At 34.9% G+C, this 22,060-nt stretch overlaps 1 protein-coding gene across 1 annotated transcript in view; it reads right to left on the bottom strand.

The window, feature by feature from the left end:
- The window catches only part of LOC103606541 (ubiquitin carboxyl-terminal hydrolase 32-like), a 106,416-nt gene that overhangs the window by 1,477 nt on the left and 82,879 nt on the right, over positions 1 to 22,060 (bottom strand). The window contains exons 11-13 of the mRNA XM_008591124.1: positions 20,253 to 20,314; positions 9,400 to 9,502; positions 1,464 to 1,656 (exon numbers count right to left, since the gene is read on the bottom strand). Of these exons, the coding sequence (XP_008589346.1) occupies positions 1,464 to 1,656; positions 9,400 to 9,502; positions 20,253 to 20,314 (358 nt within the window). The remainder of the gene's footprint in view (positions 1 to 1,463; positions 1,657 to 9,399; positions 9,503 to 20,252; positions 20,315 to 22,060) is intronic.

The following is a 22,060-nucleotide window of genomic DNA, read 5'->3' as shown; positions in this document are numbered from 1 at the left end:
AGGATGGAATCTCTTATTTTTAGTAATACATATACAGGTTTGAAGATATGAATTTAATGTCTATGTATTGGGTGTTATTATTCTGTCAGTACAGTGCTAGATTCTGATAAATCTGTCAAAGATAGAAAATACGATTGTATTTATTTCTGGACAATTTGTAGCATGGCATTAAGTAGAATAAAACCATTAAAAATTGTTAACAAACATTTGGACACCCTCCTAGAATATCTAATAATTCATGATGAGAATTATATGTCCTTGGATAGGAAGAGAAGAGGTGAGGCTAAGCAGTTGGGATTTCACATAGTCTCCTTTAATTTTTTTCTTCTACTTGCAAATACATTCCAAATGCTCTTGGTAGATAATGGTGATGGGACATCTCTAAATTAAAGGGAAGGAATTAAAACAAGAACTCCAACTAAAGATTGCTAGGGGGCTAGAAACTGTTAACTAATATATCTATTTGAAAGGAAGGTATTTTTACAATAGGAAAATACTCACAGGAAAATGATTGATGGCTTAGAGTTGTGAACCTCAATGGTATTTTAAGGTATTTCAACTCTCAGGTAAACATTCTAGTCATCAATCACTCTGTAACCTGCCTGTGGTAACACATTATATGGTACGCACATACTAAACAGGACCTAAGACAGTGTTAAGAAATAATGCTGTTGTTAAAACTGATCAGAGTACTTCTAGGACTGCTAAGAGATCTTTGCATTGCCAGATAGGGGAAAAGAAGCAGTACATTCTACAAAGACCTTTACAGAGAAAATGCTAGCTCTATCCAATTAGCTTACTCTCTCCACAGAAAAGTAGAGAAAATCTCAGAGCAAACAACAACAGGGTAAAATTGAAGGTCCTCCTACTATACCAGGAGGAGAATAAGGATCAACTCAATTCAGTTGGGTCACTAAAACATCAAACCATCTTCCCTATTAGTGTGGAACCACTAAGTTTTAGGTAAGTATCAAGGACTAAAGGGAGGGGAGGCATTACAAACTCTTTCTCAGTTTCTTAACAAAATAATCTCCAAATTCTGGCCTGAAATGTCCATAGAATCTGATGTGAGGGTGTATTTAATCTAACAAAGCTATGTTTATACTTATGGTTACATAGAGCCCTAGTGATAGAAAATTTTATTTTCTCAAAATCTATTTTCCTAAATTTAAATTCATTAAAAAAATAATTTAATAGCAATACAGAGAGATGTGGTTTGATCAGTGAAAACAGTAAAAATATTTTCATATTTAGAAATTAATGAAGGATAATATAAAAAAAAGAGGTTTTCTTTGTAAAGCTACTAATACATTCAAGAATCTTATAATTGACTATTTCATTCAAAACTTATTTCTGTGTATAGAGGCCTGATGCCCAATATCCTAAACACCACACCCTCTGCCAAACTAGAGTCCTTTAACAACCATCATGACTAAACCACATGAGAAACAAGTCAAACTTACTGCTGCCAGCAGTTTCTGAGGCTTCAGATGCAGTAGAAATGTTGTCTGAAAATTTCTCTTCTGTGGTATTCACATGAGTGAGGTTGCCTCCAATCCTATCTTCACCCTGCTCCCCAGAATGTACTGCTGTTCCAAATGAATATTTTCCTCCATTCAGAACAGATGATGGCTCAATTACAACAGGGTTGGTATCCTAAAATCATTAAGTCAGAGAAGAAGAAGCAAAATTTAATAATCTGATAACTATGCAGCCTTCAAAACTGAATCTCACAATTATCTATTGTTTCTAATTCTCCTATGATTGACTACAGACATTTAAAAACATTTTGATTTATAACTAAATTTTAATCTCTTTGGGGGGGAAGTGTATATAAAATCAGTAATGCAGACTGGGAACAGACTGTGAAGAACTCTGTGCCACATAAAGTAATTTACACTTTACTCTGTTGGAAACCTTTTTTAATATTAAAAAATTAATATTTATTCTTTTTTTATTAAAGATTACATGGTCTCTGTAAAAAATACAGAAAAAATGAAGAAAATAAATATCACATGTACTCAGATTCCATCATTTAGCAATAACTATAGTTGACATTTTGATGGTTTTTATTTCTTGTGACTGAAAAAAATGTGTATATAAAAATAAGTGGAGTATAAAGAGTTAATCTGTAAAAAATACAGAAAAAATGAAGAAAATAAATATCACATGTACTCAGATTCCATCATTTAGCAATAACTATAGTTGACATTTTGATGTTTTTTATTTCTTGTGACTGAAAAAAATGTGTATATAAAAATAAGTGGAGTATAAAGAGTTAAGGGCATGGCTATGACTTACCAGCTATAAGACCTTCCATAACAAGTAAATTTCTAAGCCTCAGTTTCTTCATGGGTAAAAATACTAGTATCTACTGAATGGAGTTGTTATGAAGATTACATGAGTGATGCATGTAAAGCTCCTGGCATACAATATGAACTATCATTATAGTTGTGGTTAAATAAATAAATCACATTTTAAATACAGCATTTTTTTTCTTTCACTTAACATTATATTGATAGGATATTTCTGTGAAAAGCTTTTAAACAGGGAAATGGCATAATCCAATTTTTGCTTTAAAAAAACTCTAGTGCAGTGTGTAGCAAGGACTAGAGGCAGAAACTGAAATTAGGACCTACATTAGAAGGCTCCTATAATAATTCAAGCAAGATGATGAACTCCTAAACCAAGATAGAGCCAGAAATAAGGACAAGGAGAGAAGAGCATGGATTTCGTAGTGATGTAGGAGGTGAAAAAATCTGACAACTATGTACAAAAAAGAAGCAAGGACAATGCCAAGGAAAAACATGAGGTGCTGGCTTAGAAGACTAGATGAGAATTGACACCATTACAAGATAAGGTATATGGGTGAATGAGATTGGTTTAGGAATGAGTTTATTTGAGATATTCTGGTTTGAGATATCTAGACATACAAATCTAATGCTCAGGACAGAGAAAGAGGCTGGATATAAAGCTGTGGGGCTCAGACTTCCTGAAGCACAAGAAAATGTCATATGTAGAATGAGCAGTGAGCAATATTTATAGGATAGGTAGTGGAAGAATGTTGTTGGGACACTGAATTTGAGTGGTCAGAGAGGGAAAGAAAAATCAGGACATTGTAAAATCTCAAAAGCAGAAACCGCTAGCACAAAACTATTTTCCATTAAGTTTAACAGTGAACAAACACAGAGACATAAGCCTTAAGGAGAAGAAAAAGAACGGTGCTATGAAAACGTGTATCTGTGAGTGTTTTAAAGAGTTGAGGGTTTTGTTTCTTTTAAAGCAATTACTGCATCCCTAATTTTATCCAACATAAAGAGATATTGATCAACAATTTATCAGAGGCTGGCCAATTAATTCAGTTGGTTAGAATGCAGCCTTGTAACAACAAGGTCATGGGTTCAGATCCCTGTACTAGCCATCAAAACAAAAACAACCCCCCCCCCCAATTTATTAGCTATTTTCTCCTCTTTGATCTGTAAACCAGATGAACACTATCAATCTATGGATCCTTTAGAAGCCAGCTCTGAAGAAATTCCAGGGCCTTTAATTAAAAGGGTATCAAGAAGAATTAAAACAAAACCTTGGTTTCTGTCCACATACCAACTGACTACGTTGGATTTAAGTTTTTAAATAGCAATACAGCCTTAATGTCAAAACTCCAAATAATTTAGGAGTATAAATAACAGATCCAAATGTTAGCATCTTCTGGTAATTATTAACTTTACTAAAGTAAGGGAAAAGTACCAGGCTTTGGGAGGGTGTTAAATAACCCTAATTCACAGTGGAAAAAGTTATTCCCTCATTAACTCTCTTTTCATCCTCTGATTACTTCAAGGAAAAGGTTCGAATATGGTAACTTAACAACTGATAATTTCTTTTTAACAAAAAGAGAACAGTCCTCAATAGCAGAAACTTCAAAAAGCAATACTACTAGGCTGGCCAGTTAGCTTAGTTGGTTAGAGAACTGTGCTGATAACACTAAGGACCAGGGTTCATCCCTGTATGGGCCAGCTGCCAAAAAAATAAATAAAAAGGCAATACTATTTAGCTGGATTTACTCATTATTGCCTTCTACCTCTGGGCAAGTGACATTGATTTTTCCAATTAAGACAGGGATATAAAGTTTTCTTTACAAATACATTTAAGTAAAAATGGTGAAATTATTTATATATATTTATATGAACTTATTTATATATATCAAGTAAATAATAGTATGGGCACTGAATAAAAAAAATGGTGACCATAGTACACAAATGACTAAGAAGTAGGAATCTATATTAAATAAGGATTTTGGACCAGTTGTCTTTTAAATTTGGACTATTCACTATTCACTAAAGTCAAAATGTATAGACAAGAGAGCAATAGAAACAAACTGACCTATGGCCAAAAGAAGTATAAATGTAAATTAGGCCTAAGTAGTTTATTTTCTTAAAGATAATATTGAGCTTCTCACAGCTTTTCTAATATTGAATCCATACCAACACAAAACATATTAAATTAGGTTTCAAAAGAAAATTTTCAGTAAACATAAATGACTTATTTAAATTAACTCAACTTTTTTCTTCAGTTATGTTTTCTGATTCTCCTGGTCTGGAGTGGAGCAAAGGCATTTTTAAAAAACTCACTATGTGATGGTACCATGCAGCCAGAATTGATAACCATTACCCTAGTGAGGATGAAAGTCTCATGCATTTGTTTTTATAATGTGCTCCAGATGCTGAGAGTTAAGTAACTGATTTGTAATTGAATCCATGACTTGCTCTGAAACTTGCCTTTTAGAAAAAGATTCAGATTTTTATTAGCTTTTGGGTCATTTGCTTCTTTCCCATAAAGATGGAGTGAGAGATGGCATAGCTATTTTGAAAGAATAACAACAGTGCCACCTTTCAGAAAAATTAAAGTCTTCTCTCAGGTCATTTCCTTTTCCTCCAGAAAAATCACTTTATTCTTGCCATAACTGTTCTTGAACTTAAATGATATCTGCATAACTATCATATGGTTGGTAGGCATGTACTCACTCTCCTATTCCATTTATATTCATTTATGCATTATAAGTTACTTTTAAAATTTTTATAGTAATATATTTTGAAGAAGGTAGGTCTCTGCAACCCTAATTGAGCAAACAACTTTCTTCAGATTTTCCTCTAAGTTTGGCATTGAACAGAATTTCAAGAAGTAATATTCAAGGGCCGGCCCGGTGGCGCACTGGAGAGTGCGCTGCTTGGGAGTGTGGCGGTGCTCCCGCCAAGGGTTCGGATCCCATGTGGAGACCGGTTCCCGCTCACTGGCTGAGCGCAGTGCAGACGCAACAATGAGGGTTGCGATCCCGTTACCGGTCAGTAAAAAAGACAAAAAGGAGATGAAAAAAAAAAAAAAAAAAGTAATATTCAAGCATCTTAAATGCTATAATGAGTTTGAAAGTCTTACATAGCCTATATTTCTAAAGAAAATTTACATAAAACCATTCCTATAATAATTCTTATTCTGAACAGCTCACTCCATAGGCTGAATCTATAGATATCACTGGCAATAGGATAAAAAAATATTACCAGACATTAAATTTGTTAGGTTGAATTTTATAATAATTTAGCAATAGAATGATTATAATTGCTTTACAGAGGCTGCAATCTTTGCCTCCAGATATTGCCAAATGTACCATATACTTTTTTTGGTAGCTGGCCAGTCCAGGGATCTGAACTCTTGACCACCATATACTTAACATGCCACAGTGAATTAGCCTTTGAGAATACGGATTTTTCTTTACTTCTTTCCCAATGCTCCAAACTAGAGTGGTCTGTCTTCTCACTGTCTTTGGCTTTCTTCTCTATTTTAAGAATCTGTTGCTCTCAGTGTCTTCCACTGCCTGAAATTATCACCACTACTCAGGTTCATTCCTCTTCTCCCTCCGCCACCATTATTTTTCTTGTTATTCCTTCTATGATTCTTGGCTTTCAGTGAAATAGCTAATCTTTTTATTCAAGTAATCTTTTCACTACTTTCTTTCTATATGTTTAGCAAATCAGTTATGGTTATATATTGTAGAATCTTAGAGTCCCTGGCTCTTTTTGGCTGTGTTATTTGTTTCTGGCTGATCTGGGTAATTTTTTTTCTTAAACATCAAAGGATTTTGTTTTGTTTTTACTGACTTCTGACTCTGGAACGATCTGAAGTTATCCTAGAAGGTTACACTTTCAGATAGATTTCTAGATAGGTAAAGTTTCACCCATGGTGAGAAGTTTCCTCACTTTCTCTGAGTCAACAATTCCTAAAAGGGCTAAGGGGTACTTTAATGTAAAAGAATTCTACTTTGAGGATTTTATGATTCCAAGTTGTATGAATAGTTTATATGTTCAAAAATATGAGTCAGAATCCACTTTTTTCTCTATTGGTGATCCTACTTTTTTTAGTGTCTCATAAATACATATGCTACAAGTGTTAATGATCTTATATAACTAACAGGTATGTCAATTTTGTATTTCATTAGTCTGAAATGCTGATTTTGGAAAAATGCCAGGCAGTATGGAATAATAATATTAAGGCTGGAATCAGGAGACTTGAGGTCTAAAATTCTAGATCAGGTATAAAGAAATTGCCTAATACAGCTCTGGGCAATTATAAAGTCTAAAGGGACCTCAGAGGCTTCATTTGTAAATTTAGAAAAGACGTGCGTTAAATAATTTTCTAGCTCTAAAGTTACGTGATAACAAAATAGTAAAAAGTGTACATGTACAGTAATAGCTGCTCCCTCACAGTTCTCAAACAGGAAGACATGCATATATACTACAGTGATGATAAACACAAAAGATTTTACCATTCCTTCCCACTGAAATTTTTACAGGAGATTCCTCATTGAAGAAAAAAGCTTGGTTCATTAAAGAGGGAAAATATTGGTAAGATCCCTTGAGCAGAAAACAATCATATTCAAGCTCAGGTGAATCATGGCAAATCTGGGGTAAACCCCTTCTAAGAAAGGATGGCTTACTTCCTTAGTCTCTGATCTTTCCATTGAGGCATACCACTACCTAAAACATAAGTTCTGCTCTCACAGAAATTAGTAATTCACATAAGCAAATATCCCATTTTGTGAAAACACTAACTAAAGCTAAGTGATGTCTTAGGGAGGCAGACAAAGCCCAGAGTAAGATCAATTATCCAACATGTTAAGAACACTAATATTTTTAAAAAACAAGGCATTTGTTAAAGTTGCCATATGTACTGGAAAAATAAATTTGAATTAATCACTACTGCTGCTGTTGCCAAAATTACTTCTACTACCACCACAATTACTACCTCTAATCTTATGCAGGATTTCTATTTATTAGGCACTGGGCTAAGTATTTCACATGTATTAACTCATATAATTCTCATAAGAGCTGTACTGAAATACTTTTTATTTTTTTAGATACTGTTATTAATACATTGTTCATATGTGGAAACTGAGGTACGAAAAGGACAAATAATTTGTTCAAGGTCATATAACAAGTGGCAGAGAGTCCAAGCTCACTATGATTACCTTATACTGATTTCTCATAATAACAGCTAATACTTGTTTAGTACTTACTATGTGCCAGACACTGTTTTGAGACACTTTTTGAAGTGTTAGGATACTTCAAAAAGTTCATGGAAAAATAGAATCAAAAGATAATATGAATCTTTCCATGAACTTTTTGAAGTAGCCTTGTACCAACTCATTTAACCCTCTTAGCAACTCTATGAAGGAGGTTACTATTATTACTCTCATTTTACAGATGTGAAAAATGAGGCCCAGAAAGTCACTTTTGAGGTTATTTGCATGTAAAAGTAAGTTACCTTTTATTTTGTAAAGAACAATTCTAAGTAATACATATCTTCAGAAAAGACTTCTATTACTCCACTTACATTTTTTCCCCATCTCATTAAATAAGTTGCCATATTTCTTTGCCTCCTTCCCCTCCATATGAACTGATACTCTCACCAGGATTCTCATAACAGCCTGCATTTTAAAGTAGATTATCAAGTCTGCATTTGAGACACAGACTAGACATTAATATAACATGTCAGAGTGGTGGGAGGGATATGTAGATTCCCACTGCATCTCTCTCCCTTACTATCCTCCCCTAATTTCTTTAATGCACAAAAGTGTTATGGCAGGCAAGAACAGTGTTCATGATCTTGTCAATGTACTTGTCTGTTTATAAGGGACATACTGCTAAGAGCAAGACCTCTATCGTGTTCTTAAAGAAAACAAAAAGTAATACATCCAAGACAAAACTGGGTGATACTTTGAGTCTATACTAAGACATTAATAACCACTCATTCTAAGGCCAAACTAAGAATATAAAGGCCAAAAAGCATTTTAAAATAATAACCGATGCTTTACCCCAATGTTTGCATTTTCTACCTACACTCACCATCATTATCTACCTACAAGGTCCTTGAAGTTATTTGCCTACTTTTATTCATTCAGAGACACCAAAGTCCGTATTTCCCAATTAATACATTTTACATGTAAAAACACTACTAAACTCTGCAAAAGAAAAAAAGAACAAGGAAGAATGATGAGGTAGATAATTTAAAAAGTCTACCTAACTGCCAAAATTCTGGTAATAAGCAGTGACAGAAAAGAATATAGGAAACAGTATGAATCAAATTATGAGAATTTTGGTTAGTGATCGTTTAGCAAATAACGATGAGTCTGTATATCAACTGGCTGTCCAAGAATGAAGACATCTGATTCCTGACATTATTCTTTTCAGTTTTCTAATTCTGGGGTGCAAAAAAAAAAAAAGTTCTGTTTTAAATAAGACTATAGAATATTCAATAATGAGAATTTCTTTCTTAAGTCTTTATTTGGAACAAGAGCAGATTATCTTCTAGAAATTCTAATTTCAAATGTTAGTTCAGAAATCACTTTCTTCAATAGTAAATCAACACTTCTTACCCAAGGGTCTTCAAATGTTTGATGGAAAAGGTGAACTAATGAAGGACAATGTAAGTGATGCAGTTGAGAGAACACAGGCTTTAAAGTCAGTCCTTAGGTTTGATCACAGATCTTCCACCCTAAGCAAGATACTCAGGTTACTTTTTCTCTCAGCACTAGGTTCCTCCCAGGTAAAATGGGTATATCACTACCTTCCTCACAGGATGTAGTGAGAATTAAATGAGATGTGAGGTGCATGACATATAAAGGCACCCCTGTGCCCAACATTACTCTTCTCACAGGGTGCTGCAAGGGAAGAAATTTATGTAGAAGTATAAGCACAGAGCCTAGCCCACAGCAAGGTATCATATAAATATTCATTTCCTTTCCTTTCAAATCTTTAAGTTGGAGCATCTTATTACTGGCCAGTAGTCACAGAAAGTTTGATGGAGTTGAAAATTCTATGAGAAATATAGATAAACAGAAATCTAACTCACGTATTTTACATATTCTTTCCACTGTTGCCACCACTGCATGGAGATGATAAACCAATTGTGTCCTGGTTGCAGACCATACCTGCTCTCTCGTTCTAACCATCCTCTGTACATACAAAAAGAAATTCAATACATCAAATGAAGTTGTGTGAAACAGAAGACAACACCGACAAATTATCATTAAAAGTTTCACAAAGGAAAAACATGAAATGAATAGCATAGGCAAAACCTCCACAAAATTTCAATTAGTGAAACATTATTGTTTCCATCGATAGGCCAATTCCAATACTCCTAAGTCACTATCAAGTATCATAGTGATTTTTTTTTTTTTGGGCAGGTGGCTGGTAAGGGGATCCAAACCATTGACCTTCACGTTACCACGCCAATTCCAATACTCCTAAGTCACTATCAAGTATCATAGTGATTTTTTTTTTTTTTGGGCAGGTGGCTGGTAAGGGGATCCAAACCATTGACCTTCACGTTACCAGCACCATGCTCTAACCAACTGTGCCAACTGGCCAGCCTTGATGGTTTTTAAAACAATAATTTATATAATATAAAATTTACCTATTTTAAGTGTACAACTCAGTAATTTTGTTAAATTTACAAATGTGTGCAACCATTACCACAATCCAGTTTTAGATCATTTAGAACACTTCAATTATCCCAAAAAGATCTCCATGCCCATTTTTAGTTAATCCCTATTACAACCCTCAGCCTCAGGAAACAACTTAACCTATTTTCTGTCTCTTATAGATTTGCCTTTTCTGAACTATTCATATAAATAGAATGATACAAAACATGATCTTTTACATCTGGCCTCTTTTACTTAGCATAATGTTTCAGGTTCATCTATGTTGTAGCAGGTATCAGTAGTTTGTGCTTTATTACTGAATAGTCCTCCATTGTATATATATATATATATATATAGTTTTTTTTTTTGTTGGTGAGTTGTAGGAGTTGTTTATATATTCTGGTTACTAGACCCTTATAAGATATATGAATTGCAAATTTTGTCTCTAATTCTGTAAGGTGTCTTCTCAGTTTTTTGATAATATTCTTTGATGCATAGAAGTTTTACTTTGGTAAAGTCCAATTTATTTTTTCTTTGTTTAGTCATACTTTTGGTGTCATATCTATGTATCCATTTCAAAATCCAGATCATTTTTGAAAGAATCATTTTGTTCAATGTAGAGTTCTTGGATAGTCTTTGGGTTTTGTGGGTTTTTTTTCCCCTTTTAGCTCTTTAATAAAAATATCCCACTCACTTCTGGATTTCATGCTTTCTGAGGAGACAGTAGCTGTTATTCTTACTGATGGTCCTCTTGTGTGTACCAAGTAGTTTCTCTCTTGCTGCTTTCAAAATTCTCCTTTTGTCCTTGGCTTTTGAAAATTTCATTAGAATGTGTCAGTGTGGATCTCTTCGAGTTTATCATTCTTGAAGTTCATTGAGCTTTTTGAATGTGCAGGTTCATGTCTTTTATTAAATTTGGGAAGTTTTCAGCAATTATTTCTTCAAATAGTCTGCCCCTTTCTCACTCTCCCCGCTCCTTCTGAGATTCTTATGCTGATATACATGATGCTGTTCCACAGATCTCTTAGGCTCTGTTCATTTGGTTTTTTTATTATTTTTTCTTTCTGCTTTTCAGTTACTTTCAATGAACCTATCTTTAAGTTCACTGATCCATTATTTTGTCTGCTCAAATCTGATGGAGAATGCTTCTAATGAATTTTTATTTTAGTTATTGTACTTTTCAGCAACAAAATTTGTGTTTGGTTCCTTTTTATATTTTCTATCTCTTTATTGTTATGCTCTATTTGTTCATACATCATTCTCCTAGTTTCCTTTAGTTCATCAATGTCCATGGTTTCCATTAGCTCTTTCAAAATATTTAAGATAACTGATTTAAATCTTTGTCTGAGCTGGCCGGGTAGCTCAGCTGGTTACATTGCAGGGTTATAACACCAAGGTCAAGGGTTCTGATACCCCTACTGGCCAGCCACATAAAATAAATAAATAGAAATAAAAATAAAATAAAATCTTTGTTTAAGTCCAATGCCTATGCTTCTTCAGAGAGTTCCTGTTCATTTCTTCTGTGAAAGTGATATAATTTCCTGTTTATATAATTTTTTTGTGAAACTGGACATTTTGAAATGGAATCAGATCTCCCCTCTCCTCAGGGTTTGCTTTTTGTTGATTGCTATAACTGTTTGTTAGTTTAGTGACTTTTGTAAACTACTTTGTTGTAAAGTCTATATTCTTTGTTATGTGTGGTTTCTTAAGTCTCCATTTCACTTGTATTCACCTAGTGTTTTGACAGATTTCCTAGAATGGCAGGAGGTGAAAGAGAGAGAGATAAAGAGAGAGAGAGAGAGACAAAGACAAAAACAAAAACCACTATGTCTTTGCTGAATAAGTCTGTGCTGGACATTCCTTCAATGCTTAGCCAGGCTGTTTACAACTCTGCTTTAGCCTTCACTTCCTGCATACCCTTAGTCTAGAACTCTTTTTTTTTTTTTTTTCCCCTGTGGCTGGCCAATACTACATGCCCTTAGTCTAGAGATCAGCCAGAGGTGAAAGTTTAGGAGTCTTACCAGATTTATTCTGACTGTGCATCTTGCCCTAGGCATGTGTAAGGCTTTCTAAATTGCATAGTATACAAGTGTGCTTTTGAATATCCTAATTTCCCAAGGAAATGCTCATCTTTTCCTCCCAGAGTTTCAGTCCTCTATGCTTCAACTATAAACTTTTCCCCAGGTAGCTGCAGGCTATTCATTTGCCTTACAGTATGTTTGAGGAATGCCCAGCTTTTCGGGCCTAGGTGAGTTCTGAGTGAAATAAAAGAGACCAGCATCTTGTAGCAGTTCTTCTGGTAGACCCAGACTGGTTAGAATAGACAAATGCAACTCTTTGTAAATAAAGTATGCTCTGCTCCTTCTGAAACCAGGGACCAGGTGCTCATAGGGAACATAAACTGCCATCTTCAAGACTACCACTGAACCACAAAAGGGAAATATAAATGCCACAGTTCTTTGCTTGTTTTTTGGTAGCTGACATGTATGGGGATCTACACCCTGTTGTTTTTTTAATTCAGCATTTGCTTGGTCACTATAAATCTTCAGCTCTTTTCAAGAGTTGTCTATATATATATATATATATATATATAAAATTTATTTTAATTGACACATTGTAATTGTACATACTTATGGGTACAATCTAATGTTTTGACATGTGTATATGTTGTATAAGAATAGGGTCAGGGTAGTTAATGTAATCATCACCTCATGCATTAAACATTTCTTTGTGGTGAAAAAATTCAGAAGCCTCTTCTCTAGCTATTATGTAACATACAAAACTTAACTGTTTTTTTTTTTTTTTTAAATTTATTTTTTTTCCTTTTTTTGTGTCCGGCAACGGATCGCAACCCTCAGTGTCACGCCCGTACCGGACCGGGACCGGCAACGGGATCACAACCCTCGGTGTTGCTCCCGCACCTCGCTCAGCCAGTGAGCGGGAACCGGTCTGTATGTGGGATCTGAACCCTCGGCGGGAGCGCCGCAGTGCTCCCAAGCAGCACACTGTAGCAGTGCGCCACCGGGCCGGCCCCAAAACTTAACTGTTAACTCTAGTCACACTACTGTGCAACAGAACACCTAAACTTATTACTCCTATGTAATTGTAATATTGTTCCCCTTGGTCAACCTCTCCTTTCTATTCTCCCCTCCCCAGTTTCTTTTCTATATTATCAACTTTTTTTTTTTTTAAGTTCCACATATGAGTGAGATCATATGGTATTTGCCTTTCTATGCCTGGCTTACTTCACTTACCATAATGACCACCAAGTGCATCCATGCTGCCACAAATTGTGTCCCCCAGAGTTCATACAATAGAAGCTTAATTCACACTGTAACTGTTGAGGGTGGGAAATCCTACTATAGTAATTGAAAGGTGGAGTCTTGAAGAGGTGATCAGATTGTTGGACCATGCCGTAGTGAATGGATTAATAATGGTAGTCAGGGGTGTTGTTCTGAGGGCTTTAAAAGGAGAGTATGTGAGAGTCTCTCTGTATTAGTCCATTTTTGTTGCTTATAACGAAATACCTGAAACTGGATGATTTAAAAAGAAAATGAAATTTACTGCCTATAGTTTCTGAAGCTAGGAAGTCCAAAGTCCATCTGGTGGTGGCGACAGTGACTCAGGGGTCTCACAGTACAAGATGGTGGAAGCAGAGAGAGAGAGAGAGACTCTCCTCTTCTTTTAAAGCCCTCAGAACCACGCCCATGACTACTATTTTTAATCCATTCACTGCTGCATTGTCTTATAAACCAATTACCTCTTCGAGTCTCCACCTTTCAATTACTGTAATAGGATTTCCCACCCTCTTAACAGTCACAGTGGGGGCTAAGTTTCTAACACAAAAAAACTTGGGAGACAATTCAAGCCTCAGTGAGTTTTGGGGGGACATAATTCAATCCACTACACTCTCTCTCTGCTCCAACAGGCTTTAAAAGGAGAGTATGTGATAGTCCCTCTCTCTCTGTTCCAACATTTTCGCAATGTGATAACCTGCACTGCTGAAATCACCACCAAGGAAGACCCTCACCAGATGCATTCCCTGAACTTTGGACTTCCCAGCCTCAGAAACTGTAAGCAATAAATTTTATTTTCTTACAAATTACCCAGTTGCAGGTATTTTGTTTTAAGCAACAGAAATGGACTAATGCAGGTATATACCCAGTAGAAGGATTCCTGGATCATATGGTAGTTTTATTTTTAATTTTTTGAGGAACTTCTATACTGTTTTCCATAATGGCTGTACTCCCACCAACAATGTGCAAGTGCTCCCTTTTCTCCACATCTTCGTGACACTTGTTTTTTGTCTTTTTGATAATATCCAGGAAAGTTTTATAAGCTCTTTAAATAAGAAAGTCCTTGAAGACAGGGCTTGTCTCTTACCCATTTTTATATTTATCTTAATACCTAGTATAATGAACAAATGTTTTTTCGTTAAAAATTATTCATCAATTCCTGAATTAACTAGTATTAACTAGTGATTCTCTATAATAGGCAAATGAATAAACATTTTATATTTTTATAACTAATTTAGTTATATATATAACTAATAGGGGTTAATTACTCACTGTGATAAGGCCATCTCTTGCTCTGAGGAATTTGAGCCCTTCTTGATTCATCAAACTGGGCATCTGAATTTTCTTTTCTTTTCTTTTTTTTTTTTTTGTCCTTTTTGAGACCGGCCACACCACGCTCAGCCAGTGAGCGCTGTGAGCGCACCGGTCATCCCTATATAGGATCTGAACCTGCGGTGGGAGCACTGCTGTGCTCCCAGCGCCGCACCCTCCTGAGTGCGCCACGGGCTCGGCCCTGAATTTTCTTTGGCTGCTCAATCTCCTTTTCTTTCTTCTCACAGTATCCCATAATCTTCAGTCTTTGGGTTTGCACAAGACAATCTTTCTCAAAGTTAAACTCTTCTTCTGCCTATTCTTGAAATCTTCTTCTGCATATGTTTCTTCTGCTTTCTCACTGGCTTCTTCAGCAAAAGCCATCATATGCTTAATCTGCTTCTGCACATCAGTATCACTGAGAGCCACGGCAAAAGCAATGATAGGCCAGTGAGCAACAGGATCAAGCTTTGGTTTGCAATGGGCAGTGGAAGGAATGGGAAGAGAAAAACGTGGTGCAGGTCTCAGCTTCCTTTACTCTCAAGAGTTCTGACAAAGTTTATTTTGACAGTTTGTGTTTTATTTTTCAATGTTTCTATGGAGAGTCAGGCTGTTAGAGAAACACCATTTCCACTGAGTCACTCCTCTCACTATATTTTTAATTTGTCCTCCCTGAAGATGCTGCTGAGTATCTTTTCATGCATTTATTAGCCATTCATATATATTTGGTGAGATGTCCATTCAACTCTTTTGCACATTTTAAATTAGATTTTTTTGATTTCTTAATATGTTGTTATAGCCTTAATATATTCTGGAATCAAGTCCTTTATCAGATATATGACTTGCAAATATTTTCCCCCAGGCCATGGCTTTTCATTTTCTTAATGGTGCCTCTTGCACCTCAAAGGTTTTTAATTTTTTCTAAGCACAATTTATCACATTCTTTCCATTTATGGATTGTGCTTTTGGTGTTGTATTTAAAAACTCTTCTCTTAACCCCAAATCACAAAGACTTTTTCTACACTCCTTTTTCCCTAGAAGTATTAAAGTTTTTTTTTTTTTTTTTTTTTTTAAAGACCGGTAAGGGGATCTTAACCCTTGACTTGGTGTTGCCAGCACCACGCTCACCCAGTGAGCTAATTGGCCATCCCTATATGGGATCCGAACCCGTGGCCTTGGTGTTATCAGCACCACACTCTCCCGAGTGAGCCACGGGCCAGCCCAAAGTATTAAAGTTTTAGCTCTTATATTTAGGTCTATGGGATCCATTTCAAGTACACTTTTGAGCATGGTGTGAAGTATGAGATCTAAGTTGATCTGTTTGCATGTGGACAACCAATTACCTCTGCATTATTTGTTGAAAAAGGCAATCCTTTCTCTATTTGATTTTCTTGTCATCTCGGCAGAAAAATCAATTGACCAAAAACATAAGGGCTTCCTTGAGAACTATCAATGCAATTTGATTGATCTATTATGTCTCTCCTTATACCAATATTTTGTTTAATGTAAGAGAAGTGAAAATAGTAAACATGTGGGCGAATGAAAAACGTTTTTTTCATTTTTTATTTTTTTAAGGGACAGCTGTCTGTTTAAAGCAAAAGTAGTAACAATGTATTGTGGGCTTTATAACAAACAAAAATAAATTCTATGACAACAGCACAAAGAACAGTAGACAAGAAATTGAAGACTATTGTTGCAAATTTTAGAGTCATCACTTAAGATAAAAATAAACACAAAAAAGTGTAAACAATAAGACAATACTACGGATAAAGTTAATCTCTAAAAAAAACCCCACATCAATTAACTCAAAAGAAGACCAGACGGAAAAAAGAGATAATGAGGAACACTGAATACATGGTATAAACATAGAACAGATCACAAAATGATAGGCTTAAATGTACTCAAATTGCTCATTGCATTTAATGTAGGTTTTTTTCTAAACACTATTTAAAATTCGGAGGATTTTAGAATGGGTAAAAAATAAAGAAACAACTGTATATACAAGGGGACTTCAAAAGTTGATTGAAAAATCAAATTAAAATATAAAAATATAAATATAAATTTTATTTCTCAACATAGCTCCGTCAAGTTCAAGACACTTTTGTAAACAATGATACCAGCCATTTAGTCCATCCCTAAAGAACCAAGGGTCCTAGGAATTTAACCATGTCAATGCAGCCTTTTTTACATTACAAACTGAAGAAAAATTGGTGCCCTTTAAAGATTTTGTAAGATTAGGAAACAAAAAGAAGTCAAAAGGAGCCAAATCAGGACTGTAAGGTGGATGCCTAATAATTTCTCATTAAAACTCTCACAAAATTACCCTTGCTTGGAGAGAGGAATGAGCAAGGGCATTGTCATGGTGGATAAGGACTCTCTGGTGAAGCTTTCCTGGGCGTTTTTCTGCTAAAGCTTTGGTTAACTTTCTGAAAACACTCTCATAATAAGCAGAAGTTATTGTTCTTTAGCCCTCCAGAAAGTTAACATGCAAAATGCCTTAAGCATCCCAGCAAAAAGAAATTGAAAAAAATATATTTATACTGTCTTTTATTATTACCTATGTAATTATCTTTACTGGTACTCTTTACTTCATTTTTTTTTAAATTTGGATGCAAATTACTATCTGGTGTCACGTCTTTTCAGCATGAAGAACTTCCTTTAGTATTTATTCTAAGACAGGTTTCCCACCAAGAAATTCTCGCAGTGTTTATACTGGCATGTCTTTAGTTCACCTGCATTTCTGAATGATAGTTCTGCTGGATAAAGAATTCTGGGTTGACAGTTGTTTCCTTTTGGCATTTAGTCATACCACTGCCTACTGGCCTCCACCGTTTCTAAAGGGAAATCAGCTGTTAATTATATTGCAGTTCCCCTCTCCATGAAGAGTCATTTTTTTCTTAAAACTTTCAAGATCTTCTTTGTCTTTAGGTGTAGGTGTGAATCTCACATATTTAACCTACTTGATTTCTGAAGGGAAATCAGCTGTTAATTATATTGCAGTTCCCCTCTCCATGATGAGTCATTTTTTTCTTGAAACTTTCAAGATCTTCTTTGTCTTTAGGTGTAGGTGTGAATCTCACATATTTAACCTACTTGAAATTCCTAAACTAATATTTTCAAGAAATTTTGGAACTTAAAGCCATTATTTTGTAAAATGCTTTTCTGCTGCTATCTCTCTCTCTTCTCCATCTGAGACTTCCATTCTGTGTATTTTGGTAGACTTGATGGCATTCCAATGTCTGTAAAGCTCAGTGCATTTTTATTTGTTCTTCTTTGTCTCTCTTTCAGATTAATCTCTATTGGTCTACATTCTGTTTTGTGGAATACTTCTCTGTCAGCTCAAATCTGCTGCTGAGCCTGATAAGTGAATTTTTATTTCACTCATAGCACTTTTCAAATCTAGAATTTCTATTTGTTTCCCTTAAAATTTCTCTTTGTTGATATTTTCTATTTGATAACTCATTGAGTTCATACTTTCCTTTAGTTCTTTAAACATAGCTTCCCTTACCTCTTCGAAAACATTTTTATAATAGCTGCACTGATGTCTTTGTGTGCAACACCCAATACATGAGGCCACCTGTGATACAGTTTTTATTAACTGTTTTTTTCCCTTTATATGGGTCACGATTTTCTGTGTTATTCCATGTCTTATAATTTTCTTCTTGTTGAAAATTGGACACATTTGGTAATGTATTTTAGCAACTCTGAATTCTGATCCCCCCATGTTTTTTATTTTGTGACTTCTGGTACTAATTCTGTAGAGTCTGTCTCCCTGCATAGTGTCTTGCAGTGTGAGGACACTCAGCTTCTTATCAGTTTTCTTTTTTTTAATTTTTTTTTTTTATTTTGAAGCCTGGCTTTCTTGGGGTTAACTTAACTTACTGGTCAGCCAATGACTGGTGAGAGATTGTGCAAAGAATAAATTTCTATAAAAATGTAAGAGTATATCAGTATTATTTTTAAAAAATAGTGAAGCTATGAATAGTTGCAAAATAAACTGAGAAATATAAATACAGGCTACAAAAGAGTCTATCTATGCTAAGTCATACTGACTTCAGAACATATTACTATATTATGTATAATTAGAGCATGACATTAGATTGTAATAGTGTAAAAAAAAAAAAAGCCACTGTAGCTACATAAAAGCCTTTAAGTATTCCCTTACAAATAGCTCATTTATACATGTCAATATATTTAAATTTTTTATTTTATGATAGCTAAAAACTAGAGAAAATCAAGACAACATTGTCAAGAACATCTGCAAATCATAAACAGGACAGAGTCTTCTGAGGATGAAAATTAAAAAGACTACATGAAAGTAACATTAAAAAAATAATTTTGCTTAATCTTCTTAAGAAATAACCATTTAAAAAACCTACTTAAAAAACTGAATATGTAATCTTGTTCTCAGGTATGCCACACAACTTTATTTCAGTAAACTGCCCCGTATCCAGAAGTCCCAAGACTGAAGAAACTACTAAAAAATTTGTATATGCAATACTTTTAAGAAAAAAGTCAAATGACAAGGTGCTGAGAGTTTACTTAAAAAGCAAAGTTTAGTAGAGATTCTGTCCTATTTCTGAAACTTTCTACACAAACATGTAGTATGATGGCAAATGGCACAAATCAATGAAAGATACTCAAGGTTATTAAAAATTCAAATATAGCTATAAAATGTATAGACCTTTTTATATAATCCAGATATTTCACCTTAAGTAATTTATCCTAAGTAAATCCTTATGCAAAGCCATATAGACTTTATTACTCAATTGTTCCAATATGCTTAGACTAAAGAATAATAGAGATAACAGAAGACGAATAAGGCTACTAGCCAATCATTTCAAGTTATACTGAAGAAGGCTTTTACATATAAAAGTATCACTTCAAGTGACCTAGAATAAAAATGAAAGAGGAAATAAGACAGTATTTCAGAATATTCCCATTTTTTAAAAAATTTTACAAATGTCATTGTGGGCATAACTTGTGAGTATGTGAATATAAAAATGTCAATAACAATTATGTGTAAATACAGAGATTGTGGTTATTTTTCACTTCTTCTTAGCTCCATTTAAAATTTTTCTACATAAACCTGAATTGTTTTTGAATTAAAGAAAAATGGCTACCTTTTATCTTATAAAGTGTCTTTTTGATTTCTACAAATTAAATTTAGTATTCAGTACAATTTTACTGCTAAATAGAATATGACTTCTGGGCCGAGCCCGTGGCACACTCGGGAAAGTGCGGCGCTGGGAGTGCAGCAGCGCTCCCACCGCGGGTTCAGATCCTATATAGGGATGACCGGTGCGCTCACAGTGCTCACTGGCTGAGCGCGGTGTGGCCGGTCTCAAAAAGGACAAAAAAAAAAAAAATATGACTTCTAAATTAATCCAGTCCCTTGGCTAGGAAGATACTTTAAAAATACTTTAAGGGAACTGACCAGTTACCCTCCCTTGGGAGAAAATAGTGCTGATAACACCAAGGTCAAGGGTTCAGATTCCCATACGAGCTAGCCACCCCCCACCAAAAAAATTTAATATGTAACTATTTTTGAGAAATAGGGTTTTACTGGAATGATTACATTAAAGTGGGACATGCTGTTACTTAATAAGCACTATATTTCAGGTGTTAGAAATTTCAACTATAAAATGAAAAATACGTTGAAACTACAAACTTACCTAATAATTTGCCCTTCCTCTTCTGGAGTAGCTGGTCTTAACCCCAGAACTATGTGACAGACCTAGGGAAAAAATGGCAAATCAAACTGTATCGACTGAAGCCTATGACTGGACTGCATAATATTTTACACTGTCTGCATGAGATCCACTTTCTAGTTGGGAATCTGAGTTAGCAATAGCTTTCAACTGATGAATTACCAATGATGCACCTGAACAAATTTTAACTTTAACTGTGTGTTTTTCTTATTTTTGTTTTTTTAATGCAAAGTACTCCAATGGAGGCTAACTTCCAAATGTCTAAGTGGGAAGAAATGGCAAGGGAAAGTGAAGGGGAATGAGAGGGAAAGGGAAATGGGAAGGAAAAAGGAAAGGGGAAAGAGAAGGAGAAAATAAAAGGAAGTAGTTTTCAGAATACTTCATTAAGGCTGGCAGGTTAGCATAGTTGAGTATGGTGCTGGTAATACCAAAGTCTAGGGTTCAATCCCTGACTGGCCAGCCACCAAAAAAAAAAAAAGAAAGAAAGAAAGAAAGAAAAAGAATATTTCATTAATACTACATATTTTAATATAATGCTGTCACAAAGTATATTTTCTTTTTTTCTTTGGCAGCTTGCCAGAATTGGAATCTAAACCTTTAACCTTGGTGTTATCAGCACCAAACTCTAAACAACTGAGCTAACTAGCCAGCCCTCAAAGTAACGCAACGCATACCATTATATGCATGTGCCACAACTAATTTATCTAATTAGTGTTGATAGGTATTCGGGTCCTTTTCTGTTTTGAGCTATAACAAAAAGTGCTTATAAAAACATACTTGTGTGTCTTTTGGTGTTCAGATGTTGAAGTTTCTGCAGGGTATACACATGTGGTATATGTGTCTTGTTGGTTCACAGGGTATGCATATATCCAACTTTCATAAATACTGTCAATTTCCAAAGTGTTTATACCAATTTATATTCCCACCAGCAATGTGTGAGAGTCCCACTTGCTTGTTATCCTCAATTATACTTCATATCACTTATAAACTAACTATGCTGGTGGGCATCTAATTATATTCCAAGTGTGGTTTTAGTGGCTGGCCAGTTGGCTCAGTTGGTTAGAGCACAGCCTTGTAACACCAAGTGTGGTTTTAATATGTGTTTCCATGATAACTACAGAAGTTAGGATAAATTTATTATGTATTTATTATAAATTTATTACATATTTAGATATTCTCTTTGGTACAGCACCTGTTCAAGTTTTTGTACATTTTGGGAATCTGTATTTTTCTTACTGATTTTTATTCTTTGTAAGCCCTGGAAACAAGTCTTTTGTTGTTCTTGTTGTTGTTGTTGTTGATATAGGTATCACAAATATCTTCTCCCACTCTTGCTTATCTTTTCACTCACTTAATGGTATCTCTTGATTTTAAAAAGTTCTTAATTTTACTGAAGTCAAACTTAATCTTTTTCTTTATGGTCAGTGCTTTATGTGATCTGTTTAAGAACTCTCTGCCACCTCGAAATCATTGAGATATTCTCCTACATTTTTTCTAAAAGCTTTATATATATATATACATTTTTGCCTTTCACATTTAGATCTATAACCTATCCTGGAATTAATTTTTATGTAAGGTGTGAGTTAGGCATAATGATGCATTTTCCTCCCCAGGTAGATACCAACTGACCCAGCGCCATTTATTTAAAAAACCATCTCTTCTGGGCCGGCCCGGTGGCGCACTGCTATAGTGCGCCGCTTGGGAGCGCAGTGGCGCTCCCGCCGAGGGTTCAGATCCCACATACAGACCGGTTCCCGCTCACTGGCTGAGCG

Source organism: Galeopterus variegatus, unplaced genomic scaffold (assembly GCF_000696425.1).
Source record: "Galeopterus variegatus unplaced genomic scaffold, G_variegatus-3.0.2 Scaffold6667, whole genome shotgun sequence".
Classification (NCBI taxonomy): Eukaryota; Metazoa; Chordata; class Mammalia; order Dermoptera; family Cynocephalidae; genus Galeopterus; species Galeopterus variegatus.
Note: the sequence above shows the minus strand (reverse complement) of the source record. Positions and strands in the feature narration are given on the sequence as shown.